The 19,910-nt window shown below is 34.0% G+C and overlaps 1 protein-coding gene across 1 annotated transcript in view; it reads left to right on the top strand.

Moving 5' to 3' along the window:
- LOC107596271 (piezo-type mechanosensitive ion channel component 2-like) overlaps positions 1–19,910 on the top strand; it is a 120,286-nt gene that overhangs the window by 13,741 nt on the left and 86,635 nt on the right. The window contains exons 2-7 of the mRNA XM_016286967.1: positions 11–106; positions 5,985–6,110; positions 9,570–9,612; positions 14,207–14,369; positions 16,682–16,961; positions 18,936–19,149. Coding sequence (XP_016142453.1) covers positions 11–106; positions 5,985–6,110; positions 9,570–9,612; positions 14,207–14,369; positions 16,682–16,961; positions 18,936–19,149 — 922 coding nt within the window. The remainder of the gene's footprint in view (positions 1–10; positions 107–5,984; positions 6,111–9,569; positions 9,613–14,206; positions 14,370–16,681; positions 16,962–18,935; positions 19,150–19,910) is intronic.

The following is a 19,910-nucleotide window of genomic DNA, read 5'->3' as shown; positions in this document are numbered from 1 at the left end:
CTCTCTGCAGCATGTCTGTTCAGGTACAATGGACTGTCCTTCATCTACCTCCTGTACCTCCTCCTCATCCCGCTGTTCCCCGAACCCTCCAGTATAACCATGCAAGGTGAGAATCATCACTGCACCAGTACTAACTCTTCCCTAAGTGTCACAAATGCCATGCAGGAAGCGCATCCGTCTCCTGAAACCGCTGTTAGTGCCTCATGCAGAAAATCCAATGGAGCAGAAGTGTTAACAAAACATTAATTGAAACAACTACAGTCAGGAGACCCTATAGATGGTGATTTGTGGCTTTTGTTCAGAGGAAGAACTTACTCGTGTGCTTAGAGGGAAGATCAAGATTTAGGATGCAATGAAGGTGGGCTGATCATGCTGAATAATTGATGAGGACGTTAATCTGCTGAGACGAGGAAGGTTTAAGCGTTAGAGAAACTGATCAGTGTGATTTTATTCCCATTATAGAGTTAAGCTATTGAGCTTGATGAGGCCAATATAAATGAAAGACTGTGAGAGAAACTTTTAAATATGATGTCAAAGATCAAACCATTATTTAAATGTCACAATATAATATGCTAATTTTATGCATAAATTGTTAGAAACAAATCAGCATAGTGAAAGACTGCTCACCAAGGCTGCATTTATTTGATTAAAAATACAGTAAAAACTGAAAAAAATTGAAATATGAATACAATTCATGTTAGAATGTCTTTTAACATGTAATTTATTTCTGTGATCAAATCTGAATTTTCAGCATCATTACTCCAGTCTTCAGTGTCACGTGATCTTCAGAAATCATTCTAATATGCTGATTTGCTGCTCAAGAAACATTTCTGATTATTATCAATGTTGAAAACAGTTGGGCTGCTTCATATTTTTGTGGAAACCTTGATACATTTTTATTTTTCAGAATTCTATGATGAATAGAAAGTTCAAAAGAACCGTATTTATTTGAAATAGTAACTTTTGTGACATTATAAATGTCTTTGCTGTCACTTTTGATCAATTTAATGCATCTTTGCTGAAAAAAAAATTAATTTCTTTAAAAAAATCTTATTGGCTCCAAAACTTTTGAACAGTAGTGCATTTTAAATATTATCTAATATACATCAGAGTGAATAATGACGTTGTTTTCTGAACGTCTGGTCCATTTCTGCTCTGTTCATGGCAGCACATTTCTGGAGGTGTGTTCGGATGTTTGTTTTCTGATGGTTAATTATGTATAAGAGAAGGTTTTCATGGAATAAGATGAAAGAGGAAGAGGACAGGACATTTTTAAGTGGTCCACTTACACTCATCAATAGTCAAGCAGACCTGTGCTCATAGTAAGAGCAATGCATTCTGGGCTTCACAGTTCATACAGATTTATCAGACGCTCATTTGGATCCTATTTGTGGTAATACGCAGAAGCGATTATGCAATGTTGGAACCGTAGACTATAAAGAAACAATATAATGGGAAGCTAGTGTTTTGCAACCTTTTTGGGTTATGCAATTGGAAAACAGAAATGCCTGCAGGTGTCTGTGCATCATAATCATCTGCTGTGTTTCAGTCAACATACAAAAAGGTGGAAAAAGAGGTGCGTGCAAACATGCAAGTTCACACATGCACTTCTGTACTGACAACAGACAGGACCAGACAAAACTGTCGGTCGCGGTGGGCTCCGGCTCTCCGTCAGCGGTGGGCTCGGGCATGCGCTCCGCGCATTGGGCAGATGGTGAGCTGGGCACTAGGTCGGGTGTGGAACTGGTGAGATTCTCCTGGGAACAGGTGTGGAACGGAGATCCATTTCTCGCCAGTGTCCACTCCACAAAGGCGGCAAAATTCGCTTGAGGGCCTTCCTCGGACGATGGCGCTCAGAACGCACAGAGTGCGTCGTCCGGGTAGCTGGAGAGGTTGGCAAGCACCAGGAACCGTCTGGTGTGGCCCTCAAGCGATCTCTCCCCCTGCTCCAGCAGGAAGAGGTTTTCAGGACGAAGGAGGGGATCCATGGACACAACGGAAACAAAACACTGAGGAAAAATGGAAACAAAAACAGAGGGAACACAAGGAGGTAACTATTTTGGTCGGGTCTTCTGTCACAATACGCTGGAGCATGGGTACGAGGAAACGAGGAGACGTGGAGAATTCACAAAACGAGAGTCTTTAATAATCCAACAGGGAGACACAGAGCACAAGGAAGACGTTCACAACAAGTAGACCCGACGAAGAACTAAGGAACAGACAGGAACTTATAAACACGGGATAATTACAAACACAGGTGAGCAGAATCATCAATCACTAAACAAGAACAGGAAACATGTCCAAAAAAGGAAAACAGGAACTAAGACAGAGGTAAAGCACGACAGACCGTCCAAAATCCTGACAGTCACATAAACCCATTATAATAAATGCTGTGTAATATATACCTTGAATAAGTGCAGTTATAGGAATCTGAGAAAATGACCCCGTTATGTGATTTCTATAATGTTTCTCAAGAATCTCAGGTGTATTAAGCTTGAAAGTGTTTGTTTTAGTAAAAGGAGAAGGATTCGAAGTGTTTGTTGGTTTTGGTAAGTGTTTTATTTGTGATTTCTGAAGCTGTGTGATATTGGTCGTATTTTTCTGTAATGTTATCTAACACACTGGGGTGAATCAATGTCTTCTGTCAGGTTCTGTTAAAGGGATAGTTCACCCAAAAATGAAAATTCTGTCATTAATTACTCACCCTCATGTCGTTCCAAACCCGTAAGACCTTCATTCATCTTCGGAACACAAATTAAGATATTTTTGATGAAATGTGAGAGCTCTCAGACCCTGCATAGACAGCAACGCAACTGTAATGTTCCCAGGTCCAGAAACATAGTAAGGATATCGGTAAAACTGTCCATGTGACATCAATGGCTCAACTTCAGTTTTGCGACGCTACGAGAATACTTTTTGAGCGCAAAGAAAACAAAAATAACGTAATTTTTCTACAATTCTTCTCCCCTGAGTTACGTCTCACAATGTATCACAATGCATACCCACGCTTTCCCCTAAGCATAAACAACGCTGATTACGCAGATTACGTTCATGCGCGCGCTTTCTCCTTCTTTTTCAAGAAGAATTGTTAATAAATTGTTATTTTTGTTTTCTTTACGCTCAAAAAGTATTCTCGTAGCTTCACAAAACTGAAGTTGAGCCACTGATGTCACATGGACTGTTTTACTGATGTCCTTACTACGTTTCTGGACCTGGGAACATTACAGTTGCCTTGCGGTCTATGCAGGGTCTGAGAGCTCTCCGATTTCGTCAAAAATGTCTTAATTTGTGTTCCGAAGATGAACGAAGGTCTTACGGGTTTGGAACGACATGAGGGTGAGTAATTAATGACAGAATTATCATTTTGGGGTTAACTAACCCTTTAAGAGTACACCATTGCATGCGCTGGGAATATAGATAAGGGGGATTTTTTTGTCATATTTATCTTGTATATATTTATATAACTCTGTATATTTGGGGTCCCACAGACCCTAATACTGTATATGACAAAATAATAACCATAATCTCAAAATTAACTTGTTTTGTTTCTATATTCTAGTGTTTTAACCCAGTATACAGATGATATCAGAACTGCACCTCTGTGTTCAATCACTGTTTTAGAAGGTGATTGTTATACGGTACAATACATGTGCAAATTTGACAGATGCTTTTAGCAATGATCTTGATATTTCTACATGCCCCCAAATGCTCTTGAAGGAAGCTAGAGATTACGGTTTATAAAGTTGTAAATATGGATTTTTTTTTTTTACACAAAGGCATCACTTCACTTCAGAATGACCTCTATTAACCCCCCGAACCCGTTTGGAGCACTTCTTATGATGGATGGATGCACTTTTTTGGGCTTCAAAATCTGGACCCCCATTCACTGGCATTATAAAGCTTGGAAGAGCCAGGACATTTTTTTAATATAACTTTGTATAATGATTGTATTCATCTGAAAGAAGAAAGTCATATACACCTAGGATGGTTTCAGAGTAAATGATGGGGTAATTTTCATTTTTGAGTGAACAATCCCTTTAATGTCTTTCGAGAGGATGAATTCATGTGTTGCAAATCTCACAGCTCTGATTTTTTTAAAGTAAATGTAAGAATATATTTGATATTGTTAGTGATATTTCAAGATGAACACTTACTGGACTAATACAGCTTGGCTTTACTTGATTAACCATAAAATCTGTTCAAATGTGAGTCTCAAATATGATCATCAAGCTTTTGAGGAGCGTTTATTTGTTCATCTCTCAATGATCTATGGATTGCATTGCATTATGATTTGATCAACAAACAAAGCATTTAAATATAATCTTACTAATATTATTGGAGATATAGAGTGACGACTGATATTTATAAATTTTATGTAAGTATCTGCTATACTGTTATAAAAATCTCACTGATTTACACCACAAGCATTAGTTTTTGGCCATGTAAACAGGCAGAGGTGGCAAAAACTGCACAGTCAATAGAAAGTTTACGGTGGTCAGGAGAGATGCAGTTAGCGCTTTTCATCTGGTTGTCCTCATGCATGGTTTTTATTTGATAGGGATGAAATATGTGGCGTGAATGAGTGTTTTGGCAGAGATCTGCACCCGCGGTGCTCACTAAACTACGCATTAACAACCCCTTCCTCCTGTTAGGGGGAAATCAGCTCAAATTGTTTTGCACACTGTGTTTTATAGAGTAAATCAGGACAAGCCATATCCTCTGCCCAGGACAGATCTAGCAGTTAGCATCTGGCAGCGCTTCTCACCGTCTGGTTTCTTATGATTATGTCTCACTTGTGGCTAAAATGATCTCCATTAGGAAGCATTACATATGATGGGCTGCACAGCCGTGCTCAGGCCTGCACCACATCGGAAAATATCGATCGTTGGTAGAGAAAAACACTCTAAAAATACTTTAATACTTCATTTGACCTTGGTGTTATGCTATATGAGAGTGCTAAAACAAAGAGGCTCTCACGATTAGCTGTTGTTCGTCTTGTAAGAACAACAATGAATGCTTGTGCTGAGGGAAATTAACAACACAAACTCCATTAGTTTCATCTCAAATAGCACAAAAACACACGTGAAGTATTAAACACGTGCACATTTGTGTCTTTATTGTGATTTTCATTAGTTCTATCTCAAATAAAGAGCTTTTAATGTTGCTTCTTTGGCTTGAAACTTGTTTGCTCAACATTTTGGAAACCCCGGTGTGATAAATTTTGAATGTTGCATCCCTGAAAGTTCTTAAAAAATGTCTTAATGTTTTTAATTCAGTTGAAATTTAAGGTAAAAAAAAAAAGTCTTAAATTGTATAACAAAAGGTGTTAAGTTTAGGAATGTAAACACAGGAATTGCAATACAGCCTAATGGGATTATTAAACTTCAGAAGGCAATGATTAATTTAAATAAATCAAAGTCAAAACATGGCACTTTCTTGCAGCCTTGTGTTTTTTTGCAATCAGTGGGTACTGCACATTTATGCTTAAACAATTGCTTATGATCTACTGTTGATGATTTATGGTTTACATTACTGTGTTTATATTGTAATATGTTGTAGATGATTGTAAGAGAATTTTCGATATAACAGAATATTTTGATATGAGCAGCTGGAAGTAGCATAGACTTTTCAAAATAAGAGTCCCACTGTATTTCGTGCTTGTTTATAATTAAAAGTCCTGCAATATGTATACAATCTTTTTTTCTGGTTATTATTGGTATACTGTATATCTGGCATTTAATTCAATGTAAACTGTTGCAGCTTCTCGTTGGGTCACAGGGAGGAAAGACTATGAACTTTATTTAACACATTTAATACAGGTTTTACTATTATTGGCACAATAATGTGTGTAATGCCTTTCTTTGAACTCATTATTATCGTATCAGCAAATCCCCTATGAGTTGTGATAATGTGGTTCATCACCATGTCAGACACAAATCATTACTGACCCTTGATGCTTGTTCCTGTTGCTTTTTCTGTTCCAGGCTACACGGGGCACTTGCTGAAGTCTTTATGCTTCTGTAGCATGACCTTCCTCTTCATCCACATCGTCTATCAAATCACCATCCACAGTTTGCTGGCTGCAAACTCTATCAATTCTGAATTCAATTGTAAGTTATACTTCCATATTTCAAAAAGGTACAGGTGCATCTCAATAAATTAGAATGTCGTGGAAAAGTTAATTTATTTCAGTAATTCAACTCAAATTGTGAAACTCGTGTATTAAATAAATTGAATGCACACAGACTGAAGTAGTTTAAGTCTTTGGTTCTTTTAATTGTGATGATTTTGGCTCACATTTAACAAAAACCCACCAATTCACTATCTCGGTATTCAAAAAGGGTTCATCAAGACTGTCATAAGTTAATGCACGCGCCATGGTGACTGGAAAGTTTTGCATACAGAATTATGGAACTACTAGCATTTTTTTTATTTTATTTTATCGTTTTTGTTTTAGCAATTTTTATTTTATATATAATGTATTTTTATTTTATCATATTTTTAATCTAATTACATTTTTTATATTTTTATTTAATTTTTGTTAGAATTTTCATTTTAATTTTTGTTTCTATTTAATTTTTTTAATCAATTTCTATATTTAATATTTATATTTCATCGTTTTTGTTTTAGAAATTTTTATTTTATAATGTTTTCCCCATCATTTTAAATTCATTTTGTTTCTATTTTTATTTTATTATAATTTTAATCTAATTTTATTTTTACATAGAGACCCCAGGCAATAAGTGTTTAATGAAGCTTTATGTACATTTGTGTGGCTGTGAAACGGCCCTTTATGCTGCATGAACTCACTGTTTGATAGCAAAGCAGGTCGCTCACAAATCATTAGAAGAAACGTAATACTTCTTAGTCTTTGTGTCTTTCTGACTATGAATAAAGAACATGAAGAGCTCTTAAGTGTTCAGAGGAGGACAGAGTCTTGCTCAGGGTTGCTGACCTCAGAGGTGTTAGCGACCTCTGCATCGCTCCACTGAACGCTTTCTGCTGACCATGCTTATTTTATCATTTTACTGCCAGCCCTGAATTATGGACCAATGAATGAGACAATTTTTTTCTCTGACAACCAACATTAGATTGAGATGTTGACATTTATAACCTCAAAACCAGCTAAAAATGACCATTATCAAATTACAATTTGTCAAATCTTTATTTTATTTTTTATTATTTGTTTTTGCATTTTATTTTACTATTTATTTTATTTTATGTTTTTATTTTTACATTTTCTTGATTTATTTTTTTATTTTATATTTCATTTCATTTAATTGACAAAATTTTTCTCAGAGATGTAGCCATTTATAACCTCAAAACCAGCTAAAAAAATGACCATTATCAAATTAGAATTAGTCAAAAGTGCTGGATCAAAAAAAAAAAATGTTTTTTTAATACATTTTATTATTATTATTATTATTAAATATTTTTTTGAAATAAATATTTTTTATTTCCTGCTTATTTATTTATTTTTTAATTTTCCTTCTTTTTTTTTAATTGCATCTTATCACATGAGCAGGGTTTCTCATCTTACACAGGAACAGCAGTATATTGTGTCTGTCTACTTTAACTTTAAACAACCGTGCGTTATGGGAAATATGCCACTTAGTCTTTGCCCTCCAATTGTTCTCATCTGAACAAAGAAAACATTACTCACGTCCCGCTGAGACCGGAGACTATTTACTGTTTCTAATGTTTCGATTCTAGGAATGACAAAAGCGTTTACATTACATTTTGGTTTACTTAGACACTTTCCTTTCAGTTCTGTCCTGGTGTGACTTTTGAACTCAGTACGTGTGCATCATATATCTTCATATACTTGTTAAAATATTAAACTCAATCATATTAGATTTCTTTTATCACAATATCACATTTGGGTGAACTTAAATGTATATAACTAGCATCTCTACCCTTGCCGTTTTAACTTTAATCCTTAAATGTACTAGTATCTATTTTCATGCAAGTACTTATTTTGTTATTTATTCCATTAAGTACTAGTACTTATCCTTTAGCTACTAGTGCTTATTCTTTGGCTACTACTAACTTTTGACTAGTATAGTAAGATTTGTTACGAGTAGTCATTACAACAGATACTAGTGTCTAATAAATAAGTTCCAGTGCCTAATGAATAACTACTAGAATCTAAGATCTAATCAAAAGTAAAAGTGTTAAATAAATAAGTACTTGTATCTAATGAATACTTACAAGTACTATTTAAAAAGATACTAGTCACTATTGGAATACATACTAGCTTACAAAAATGTAAAATGTGTTACTAGTAGCAACAGAATAGTTACTAATCACTAGTGTCTATTTAATAGGTACTAGTATCTAATGAACGAGTACTAAATGCAATGACTAAATGCCAAAAACTCTGATAAGACATCATGGAGTGTTAGTCATAATGATGGTAATAATGGCGTTTAGAATGAATGGAGTTGTTGAATTTTGATGGTGGCGTTTGACGGGTTTCACTCCTCCATTATGGGATTCAATGAATCCATTTGTCTTGGAGAAATGAGTGATGTGTGGTGTCTTCCTTTTTTTTTTTCTAAAATATGTATATTCATAATATTTGCATCTGCACATTCTCCCAGTTGTCGACATTAGATTGGTGTCATTAGACAAACATCCAGTCAGTGTAATGTTGGGTTGAATCCAGGTAGTGAGTCTGTCTGTAATAGACTTCAGTCTCAAAGGCTATTCAATACCTAATTACTCTCCTAATTTACTAAGAACACAGTCTGACGTATTGATTTGTGATTACTGTAAATAATACAGACACGTCTGAAGTTGAGCTCATTTTCCTTCGGCAGCTCTAACGGATGTCAGGCATGAAAGCAATAGGCCGTGCTTTACAGTGAATATAATATTTGAATGTTTTTATTTTTATGCATCTTCAAATCAGCTAAATAATAAAGAATCAGCTAAATAAAAGTAAAGAGAAAAGAGCAAAGGGTAATTGAACATAGAAAAGCGTTTCTCTTTAAATACAGATAAAATATAGATAACACTAATGTTAAAACATTTATTCATTATATCAATATGACTATATATTGGTATCAGTTATCTTTTCATTTATGTATTAGATTTTTTTTATATATAGTTGCAGTTTTAATTTTTTTCATTATTTTCATTTTTTTTTTAAATAGGTTGAATTTTAAAAATGGTTGATCTTAGATAAAAACATAATATCACCGCTTATTTTAATAATTTATTTTCTTATTTCTATTTTTATTTTTTAATTTGGTCAAATAATTTTTATTGTAATATTTAATATATTTTTATTTATACAGAAAAGGTAGAAAAGTGCTTCTCTTTAAATAGAACAGCCTGCTCTTTTGAAAGATTACTTGTCATCTCATCACATTAATCATCTCTAGACACATTCATTCAGTCTTCCTCAAATAACTCAGAAATGACCCACAGTGACCCTGCAGTTTGACAAAGCAAAGCATCTTGGCTCTCGTCATTGGTTTATGAATGACCCAGCGCTTTCAAAGTCAGTGTGCTGGAAAATTCTATACAATGGGTAGTAAAGCTTTATCTTTTCTATTTACCAGGTTCAGTGTGGGAGAAGTCAATACGACAGATTGGCTTCGAGAGGTGAGTCCAAGTGCTTATTTTAATCACAAGCCTATAAACTGCCTTAGACACATTTTATGAAGGTTTCATTTCATGCCTGTTTATCAAACTCTCACATATTGCTATCGTGAATATGAAAGGTTTTTAATTGGAAATGTTTTTACTGCGTGAAATCTTTTGGCCTGTCTTTTACAACTGCTTCTTTATAGAAAGACACTAAACTTGCAACAAGCACTGCAAAATCATCCGCGATTATTGATTGAGTTTTTATGGAAAGCTTTGAGGAGGAGGAGAGAAAGTACTGTTGCTACCAGAACTTTGAGAGCGGTTTTGTTTAATTGACTGTGTTGGGAATGGAGTAGCATACTAAATACTGTGCAGTATATACTATATACTAAATGCTATTTTAAAAAGAATGTCAAACTACATTATGTAATGATGACAGGCATATGTGTGGTTCATATTTTCTTCAGTTCAAAAGTGCAGTCAGTAAGCTTTTTTAATGTTTTCAAAATCAAACTCTTCTGCTCACCAAGGCTGCATTTATTTGATCAAAAATACAGTCAAAACAGTAATATTGTGAAATATTATTATTACAATTCAACATAACTGCTTTCTATTTGAATGTATAGTAAAATGTATTTTATTTCTCTGATCAAAGCTGTATTTTCAGCATCATTACTCCAGTCTTCAGTGTCACATGATCTTCAGAAATCATTCTAATATGCTGATTTGCTGCTCAAGAACCATTTCTGATTATTATCAATGTTGAAAACAGTTGTGCTGCTTCATATTTTTGTGGAAAACTTTTTTATAATTCTTTGATGAATAGAAATTTCAATAGAACAGCATTTATTTGAAATAGAAATATTTTTTAACATTATTAAAACAAAAAAAGGTCTTACTGACCCTAAACATTTGTACACACTGTGCCCAAAGTACATACTAAATACTGCAGAAATAGTAAGCTATATGCTATGAGTACACTGTATGCTATTCTGAACATCTCATCTGCTTAATCTCATCGATTTGCTTTGAAAGAAAGAGTGATAATTTCCCAAGGGTTGTTCTTTTCCTCCTTTCAGCAGATATTGCAAAAAGAAAAAAAGGTTATATATGACGGTGAAATTAAACCACTATCTAACTATCTAAAAACTAACATTATCTGTCAAAATAATAATAGAAAAAGTATATAACCATTTAGTGATATTAACCTTTGGAATAGTAGTACAGCCCAGTGCAACTAGTATTGTTTTCTAATATGATACTGTAAGGAAATGTTTTTCCTTATGTTTATTCCCAACACACAAAATCACTTAGAAGCTTGTAATATCTTGCACACATAAGAGGGATGTGTTTTCAGTTTGAAGTACTTCAGCAAACAGAGACAGATAACATTACTCACCACTTATGCAGCACGGCTCCAAACCAGTGCTTCCCCTGATGAACACTAAACCCAATTAAACCTGACCCACTGTTGACAGCCTGATTTTTCAAGGCCTGTCTTGATATTTGTGTGCGCTGGCCTGACTGTGATTCTGTTAAGTGCGGTTTCCTGAGTACGGGAATCTCCACCTGCACCTTTTTCCAAGCAGTGCTGGTCGGAGGGCTCGATTCACCATAAGTGGCAGGAAGTTTGGCTGTAAAACTGTTTATACTCCTATTTAGACCTGTTAGTTGAGCGAAGACATTTATCCGTAACATAACGTCCCGCTGATGTCTCTCTGCTCCACCGACCGGCAGGGAAACCATGGGAGAGAAATGAATCACATGAGCGAAAGGAGTTGATGCAGGAATAATTGTGATGTGGATGTTTGGGGTCTGAAAGTCATTGTTAAGAGCTGATGTAGGGAACATAATTTAGTGTAGGAGAGATCCTGCAGACAGATGCACCAAAATGGAAATTAAAATGATGCCAAAAGAGCACTTAACGCTGTTGTTTTATTGTTATTTTATTTTTAAATCCTGATCCACCAATATGGAAATGATGGCAGACATTATAGCATAAGAGGCAGAGATGCCTCGCGGTTTAGTTTTGTTTACAATCTGCATTTAAATAAATGAAACACACTTAGGGCAAGGAAAAAGGAAGTGCTAGAGCTAAAATACATTCTAGACTTTTCATTTGTTGTAAACCGAATACTTAAAAGCCAATAGTGACTTTAGTTTTTTTAATTGATATATTGGTAAGTTTAGTGCAGATACAGTAAAATCAGCTGTTTACTCGAACATCGAGTCATGCTAACTTCATTTTCCTCATCTTGTGGTACATATAGTCAGTGTTGGGGGTAACGCATTACAAGTAGCGTGAGTTACGTAATCAGATTACTTTTTTCAAGTAACTAGTAAAGTAACGCATTACTTTTTAATTTACAAGAGAATATCAGAGTTACTTTTTCAAATAAGTAACGCAAGTTACTTTTTTTTCCAATTTATTGATTGTCAGCTCTCCTGTCCCCATGTTGAGAGAAATCAGATGTTACTGTAGTTCTAAAATAAATATGAATATGCATTAACATCTCACTCACAAAAAAAAACAAAAAAAAAAAACAGATTCAGTATTCCTCAAAATGAATAAAAATAATGCAACTCAGAATATGACGCAAACCTGCAATAATTAAATGTTAAACAACACAAATATGCTTTATGTATTTAATCCCATTCTATTAACCAATGTCTTAGCTTCTGACCTTCGATGATCCAGTTCAACCGTACTAATAAGCAAAAATTACTCTAGACGAACATTTGTGTGTCTTTTTTTATTGCTGAAGTGTGTTGAAATGTCTTCTTCTGTATTCAATTGTGCGGACGTACATGTACTTTCCCTTCAGCCTGAGGCTTATTCATTTCACTTTTGGTGTGAAAAGGCTTTTATATTTGCCAAAAATAGAACTTTTTTATTTTAAAAACAAAGCAAGTCCTGTCCAGATTTAAGTATCGTAACACATTACTTTCCATAAAAAGTAACTAAGTAACATAATTAGTTACTTTTTTATGGATTAACGCAATATTGTAATGCATTACTTTTAAAAGTAACTTTCCCCAACACTGCATATAGTTTCTGACTGGAGAAACATTTGAAAAGAGTTACATTTGGAATGGACCTAGCTTTTTCTGCAGCAGTTTATTTCTGCTACAAAAGACGTGATTCTGCCTATTACAGGTCACTGAAAGTACTGCATCTTGTGCCTTTTGCCCTTACTCACCCAAACTTTTCAACAAGGCTACTTTATGTGAATGCAAGTTCCTTAGCAAGTATTTGTGAATCAGAGGTGTTTTATATATGAGACGAGGACATGACTGCAGCCGGCAATGAGGCCAAAACCAAAACATCCACTGCAAGAAGGCTTCAGCTTTTTAAATTTACTTAACATTATTTAATTTATCCATTATACTGAAGAGACCTTTTTGAAAGATATTGTTTTTGTTTTGTAATTTTGAGGTGTTTTATTTTGGTTTTAGAAAATAAACGTGATTGCTCTCCTCACAAATCAACTATTTCTTGATTTTGTTTCATGCTTTCTGTGCCTTGCCCTGGACTTTTATGTCACTTCCTGTCTCCCGTGGTGTTTGTAGTCAGTTTGTAGTCAGTCTATCTATCTATCTAGTTTGTAGTCCGTTTGTTCATTGGTTCCCCTTGATTAGTCTCCCCAGGTGTGTCTCATCTTGTTAAGCTTGTTAACCCCCAGTGTGTTTATATAGCCCTAGTGTTTCTTTAGTTCCTTGTGAGTTGTTGAATGTAATGGTTGTCTGTTTGCCAGTCATTCTGTTCTTTGTTCCCTTTGGTTTTTGGCTTATTGTTTGTTCTAGTTTTTCCAAGAAATACCAGCACATAGATCCTTGCCTCTGCCTGTTTTCCACAGCTTCTCCACAACGTAACAGTTTATCACTGGCATGTCTCTTTGACTAGTGCATCTTTGAGCCTATATTTAGTATAAGTAAAATACTTAAGTACTGTTAAAATCAGATACTCTAAGACTTTTACTCAAGTTGTTTTGGGATTGGTGACTTTGTTGGGAACGTGTAGTGGAGTAATTTTCACTGATAAGGTGCTTTTACTCAAGTATGGTTTTTAGGTACTCTTTACACCTCTGCACATTATATATTGTATAAGCACATGAGTCATCCATACATCGCGTTTCCTTTCATAATAGCATGAATAACTGCTTTTCATTGTCTGAATGATCAACAAAACATCTTCACTCAGACCTGTTTTGACTAAATCCTCCCGACACCGACTAAGCACTTCAGGACTTAATTTCACTCTTGTGTGAGTTTCAGAAGAACCCAGTATGTGTTTTATGAGAAATATTTATACTCTTTTAATATGGTGCAAGTCCGATTTTATTGAACTGGGTGGGGAAGCATATAAAATGGCACACAACAGACGTGTGCGAAGCTCAAACTGGAAAATGCTTCTCGCAAATGTTTGCCGCCCTCACAGATGGCGTGCGGTTTAACGGGAATTCTGGCGATGCTAGTTTCTTTGTTACAGTCACGATTACCTGTAACAAGTTCATGTGAATACTGGACGTCTGCAAATCTTTTTAAAAAATATGTTAAAGAAAGATGTATGAATCATGCACTTTAATTAATGTGCTGTCCGTGTTTGTAGTGTTATTGGTGCAGATGCAGGCAATGGTATCCGAGTTTTCCTCCCGGATATTGGGATGTTCATGGTGAGTCTGTCCGTGTGGCTGCTGTGCAGAAAGCTGGTCCACAAGCTTCCCAGCGAAGAAATGGCCCAGGACAACCATGACTTTGAGGCCGAGGAAAAGGTGAAATTTGATAGATACATTCATGCACAATTTTTTTGAACTATTTTATTTGATAAAAATAAATAATAATTTAATAAAATGTAATAAATAAAATGTAGTATTTATTTTCTTAATACTACTACTACTGCTAATCATTCTAGCTACCAGAATTTTTGTTGTTTTTAATAGTGTCTGTTCCCTAGAAAACAAACCCAACGCTACCAGAACTTAGAAATAATTCTTGAGTTATTTTAATAATTTATTTTATTTTATTTTTATGTAGTCACATATTTTTGAAGACTAACACTAAAGTGGATGATTGATTTTTGTCCCAGATGATTGTTTTCTTACTGTGCTATAGTTACATATCTTTCATATCAGTCCATGCTTTCATTCTTCAAAGTAGCAATGCAGTAAACAGTATAGTGTACAGTCAGCCATTTATTATCACAAAATAAATCTATATGTCTACAATAATGACTGAAAGTTTGCATGCAGTGTCAGCTCAGCAGAAGTGTTATTAAAGAACTTTACTATGTGAAATGTCATAATCACATTTTTGTGAACCCCACCCCAATACCAGCTTTCCAACTTTTTGTTTTCCCAGAAAGAAAGCCCTACAAAACAGGTTTACTATGTTATAGGATGAAGAGAAGTTCCCAGAACATCTGCTAAAAGTTTACACTCGCATATATATATGTGACCCTGGAGCACAAAAGCAGTGTTAAGTCGCTGGGGTATATTTTTGATTTCATAATTATTGATTTTTCTTTTATGCCAAAAATCATTAGGATATTAAGTAAAGATCATGTTCCATGAAGATATTTTGTAAATTTCCTACCGTAAATATATCAAAATGTAATTTTTGATTAGCAATATGCATTGCTAAGAATTTCATTTGGACAACTTTAAAGGCGATTTTCTCAATATTTAGATTTTTTTTGCACCCTCAGATTCCAGATTTTCAAATAGTTGTATCTCGACCAAATATTGTCCTATCCTAACAAACCCTACATCAATGGAAAACATATTTATTCAGCTTTCAGATGAAAAATTTACCCTTATGACTGGTTTTGTGGTCCATGGTCACATATTAGACTGAAACTAATCACAAAACGTCTTTTCTTTTCATGTTGACTGTATTTTGTTTAAAGCGTGATGAGCTGTAATACTAGAAGATATTAATCAAGTTAATGTTAATAAGAGACTTACTAGAGGTGTAAATAATTGCCTCATGCTGTAGCTAAACGTTTACTGGTGTTTATGTGCTACTGTGAACAGGAAGTAGTTTCCTCTGCTGAAGGCCATACATATGGAGCCAATAAAGCTAGATGGCCGTATTGTTTGTGTGTGAGATCAGAGTTAATCTAAACCAGATTAAACAACACTTAAACAGACAATGTCCATAAAATGGACTAGTGTACTGTGGACTGTGTAGTGTATATACTCTTTAGCATGCAATGATAAACATTAAAAAACTGATGCACTTTTGAAATGTTTTTTTTGGATTTTTATATCCATTTTATTTCAAGTTAAAAAGTACTTTATTTATTTATTGACTTAAGTACAGTAATTAAAATTATTATTATTATTATTATTATTATTATTGTCTGTTCTCTAGAAACCAAACCTGCTCTACCATTTGTGCTATCAGAACTTAATAAAAAACATTTAATTATAATGATTTTATTTTATTTTAAATAATAAATTAATAAAAGTTAATAAATTAACTAAATAAATATTTTTATTAATAATTTATTTATTTGTTTATTTATTATTAATAATAAATAAATGATTTGTTTATTAACCTAATCATACTAATAGTAATGACTATGATGATTATTATTATTATTGTTGATTGATTAGTATTATTAAAATAAATACTATCTATCTATCTGTCTGTCTGTCTGTCTGTTGAAAGAAACATTTCTCATTTTCATTTAGTTTCATTTGATGTACTAAAATAACTCAAACTAAACCTGAAATATGTATAGAAACTATACAGATAATAATAAACTAATATAAATTATAATATAAATATAAATTATTATAAACTAATAAAAATGACGAAAACACAACAAAATTACTAAAACTTTAAAATTAAAATGTAAACAGAAAAACATGAAACATGAAAAACCGTTTGTTTACTTTATTTAATAGTATTTGTTCATTAACATTTATTAACATTTTTTTTAAATTATGCATTTTTTTTTTGTTCTATTTTTGTGCTGTCAACTTTTTTCATCCATTGTACTCTGCACATTTTGTCAAATGTTTTAGGTCATGTGGGTTCGTATTCGTGCATGATTCTTATGTTCTGTGATCAAACACAGGAGGAGCATGACGAGAAAGTGGAAAATGGTGATGATGATGATGATGACGAGATGCTCTTTGACGAGGACTTTGATGCAGAAGATGAGGCAGAGGAAGAGGACGGGGAGAGAGCAGGTCTGGATGAGGAAGAGGAGGTGGAGGAGGAGGAAGTGCAGGAGAGCATAAAGATGAAGATTCTGCGCATAGTAGCAGGAGTGCCAACAAAACTCAAAGAGATCATCGGTAACCTCATCACATCTGCTGGACAAGTGGTCATTACCATTCTACTGGGATTAACAGGTGTGGATACGTGATATTTTATAAGTCTATTTTATTTTTTAATTATCAATAGTCTTTAGTTTACGTCACAACCGTAACCATCATAAACCATAATTTGCATCTTCAACCATGAACCATCTCTTCTGCTCATAGAGGCTGCATTTATTTGATCAAAAATACAGTAAAAACAGTAATAATGTGAAATATTATTACAATTTAAAATAACTGTTTTCTATATGAATATATTGTAAAATGTCATTTATTTCTGTAATTCAAAGCTGAATTTTCAGCATTATTACTCCAGTCTCCAGTCAATGTTTTTTTTAAATTAAGCACACTCTGTACCTAAATATATATTGTTTATACTGTGAAAACTATAAATATCATCCTGTGTGTTTTTTAAAGGCCATATTTAATCATATTTAATCCCAAAAATCAAAAGCAAATATTAAAAAGATATTGCATGAAAAAATTTAGATTTTTTTTGTAACGTTAAGAATATTTTGCATGATGACATTATTATGTTCAGTTTTTTTATTAAAGCTGCAGTCCATAACTTTTTTTAGTTAAAAATTATCCAAAATCAATATTTGAGCAAGTACATAACCAGCCAGTGTTTGAAACTATCGCCTTACTTTAGCCCGATTCACAACGGTTATCTTATAATAATGTTTTCTAATTTGAGTGGTACGGGTAGGTTTTCGCGGGAAATTCGAGCATGACACTGCGTCATTACGTCACGTCTGTAAACATAAAGAAGTTGTCCCGGCTACTAGGCTATCGCATGTGAGGATCCTGCAGGTGACCGATCGTTTATAGCCTTTTCTCACAGCAGCCAGAATAATTAAATGTATCATTTCGATGGCGGATTGTAATCCATAAAGGATTATGTGTTTATGAAACACATGTGAATGAAATTAAATTATATTCCAGTTATAAATGTGCTTCTGATTACAGATAGGCTGGGATTACAAAGATTTGTATTTGAAAGAAAACCAGTTCGAAGGGAGCATCATTTGCTTTTTGGGTTAAAAGAATTTCTTAATATGAAATTCGAAGAGTATGACAATTAGATTAAACTGTGCAGAAACTGAAATCTACACGCTAATACACACTATACTCATAGTCACCAATGCTGGTGTTGTTAAAATTAATCATTTGAGAATAAAGTATAACAATAATAATAATTTGAACGGTTTGATGTGATATGAGCTAACCGATCTTTAGATTTAATCACCATTGGTAGTGAGATTTATGGTAATGATTTTTTCCTCAGTTGGTCAGTAGTTACTTGGCAATATCCTGTGAAAATTCTTATTTGGGTCATATTCCAAGACGTAGGCTAGAATCTGTGATTGTGAAGTACAGTAAATATCCACACCGGTGCGGTGACTGACTGCCACACATACTCTTCAGAACATTAGATTCATCCGCGCTGGAGCCGTGCCGACTCACAACCCACGCAAGCTAGATAATTCCACACACAGCTGCAATTCCAGGTTTTCAAACAGAGGTGGCGACAAAGAGGCAAAACTTATGGACTGCAGCTTTAAGGACACTCTGTACCTAAATATTTATTGTTTATACTGGCAAAACTATAAATATCATCCTATCTGTTTTTTAAAGACCATATTTAATCATATTTAATCCCAAAAATCAAAAGCAAATATTAAAAATATATTACATGAAAAAAAAAGTGTAAGGTTAAGAATATTTTGCATTATGACATTATTATGTTTTTTTTAAATTAAGCACACTCTGTACCTAAATATTTATTGTTTATACTGTGAAAACTATAAATATCATCCAAGACTGTACAAAGAAAGTCCTTTATAAATTAAATAATTTATAATGAAATATAAAAATATATTATGAAAATAATGTCACAATGCAAATAAATATGAATGTAAAAATTCTAAATATAAAAAAATGCTTTATCAATTAAAAGTCTGTCAGTAGAATACAAGTCTAATCGGCCTATGTTCTGGTCTCCAGGTGTCACGCTGCCCTCTCTGAGCTCAGCCGTCTACTTCTTTGTGTTTTTGGGGCTGTGCACGTGGTGGTCGCTCTGCAAGACCTTTGACAAGCTGCTCTTCAGCTGTCTGTGTGTCCTCATGGCCATCTTCAGTGCTGGTCATCTCACCATACTTTATTCCAACCAGTTCCAGTTCCTGCAGGAGGCCATCAGCCTCAACGACAGCTACACCAGGTCAGAGACGAGCAATATCTATAACAGCGACCTGCATCATATTTGCAGGATGAAATCCAGTTTGTGTTTCTTATTAACTTTGGAGCTGATAATAGTGTCTGTTTTGCTGGAGCACGTCACACTTTCTCACAAAATATTATGCATTTCGTAGCATTTTTGCTTTCGACAAGCATTTGTTAGCTTTGTATTCTTCCTTAATCAGCAGAAAAACTCCCAAGCGTGATTCCTGTCTGAATCTGAGCCACATTACAGCTATCTTCAATTCTCAGCCCATTTTGACATGTACTGTATGACATTATTTTACATCTAATCCTGATTTCAAGGTTAGAATTATGGCCAGTGACAGAAGAAAATGCTAACATGGTGTAGATGTTACTACATCCAAAGAGCAACAGATTTTGTAAAACAAAAACAAGATTTACTGTTTTGGATCACTGCAGTTAATTTGAGAATGTACATACCATAGACTGTATAAATACAGAATATGTACAGAATGCGATAGAGTAAACAGTTACTAGTGCGTGCAGCAGCAACAACAGCTTCCCCCGGGTCCCAATGCCATCTGGTAAGGTGTTTTATTTAGTATGTTTTGATTTAAAGGTCAGAAGCTAAAGCTTACATGAATAAAAATCACAAACGTGACACTTGTAAATTAAGTAATTTTACAGATTTATTCATTATTGTGTAATATATATATATATATATATATATATATATATATATATATATATATATATATATATATATTTTTTTTTTTTTTT

This window comes from Sinocyclocheilus grahami, unplaced genomic scaffold, assembly GCF_001515645.1.
Source record: "Sinocyclocheilus grahami isolate Dianchi unplaced genomic scaffold, SAMN03320097.WGS_v1.1 scaffold216.1, whole genome shotgun sequence".
In the NCBI taxonomy this organism is placed as follows: domain Eukaryota; kingdom Metazoa; phylum Chordata; class Actinopteri; order Cypriniformes; family Cyprinidae; genus Sinocyclocheilus; species Sinocyclocheilus grahami.
The sequence above is the reverse complement of the archived record's forward strand: the minus strand, read 5'-3'. Positions and strand labels throughout refer to the sequence as shown.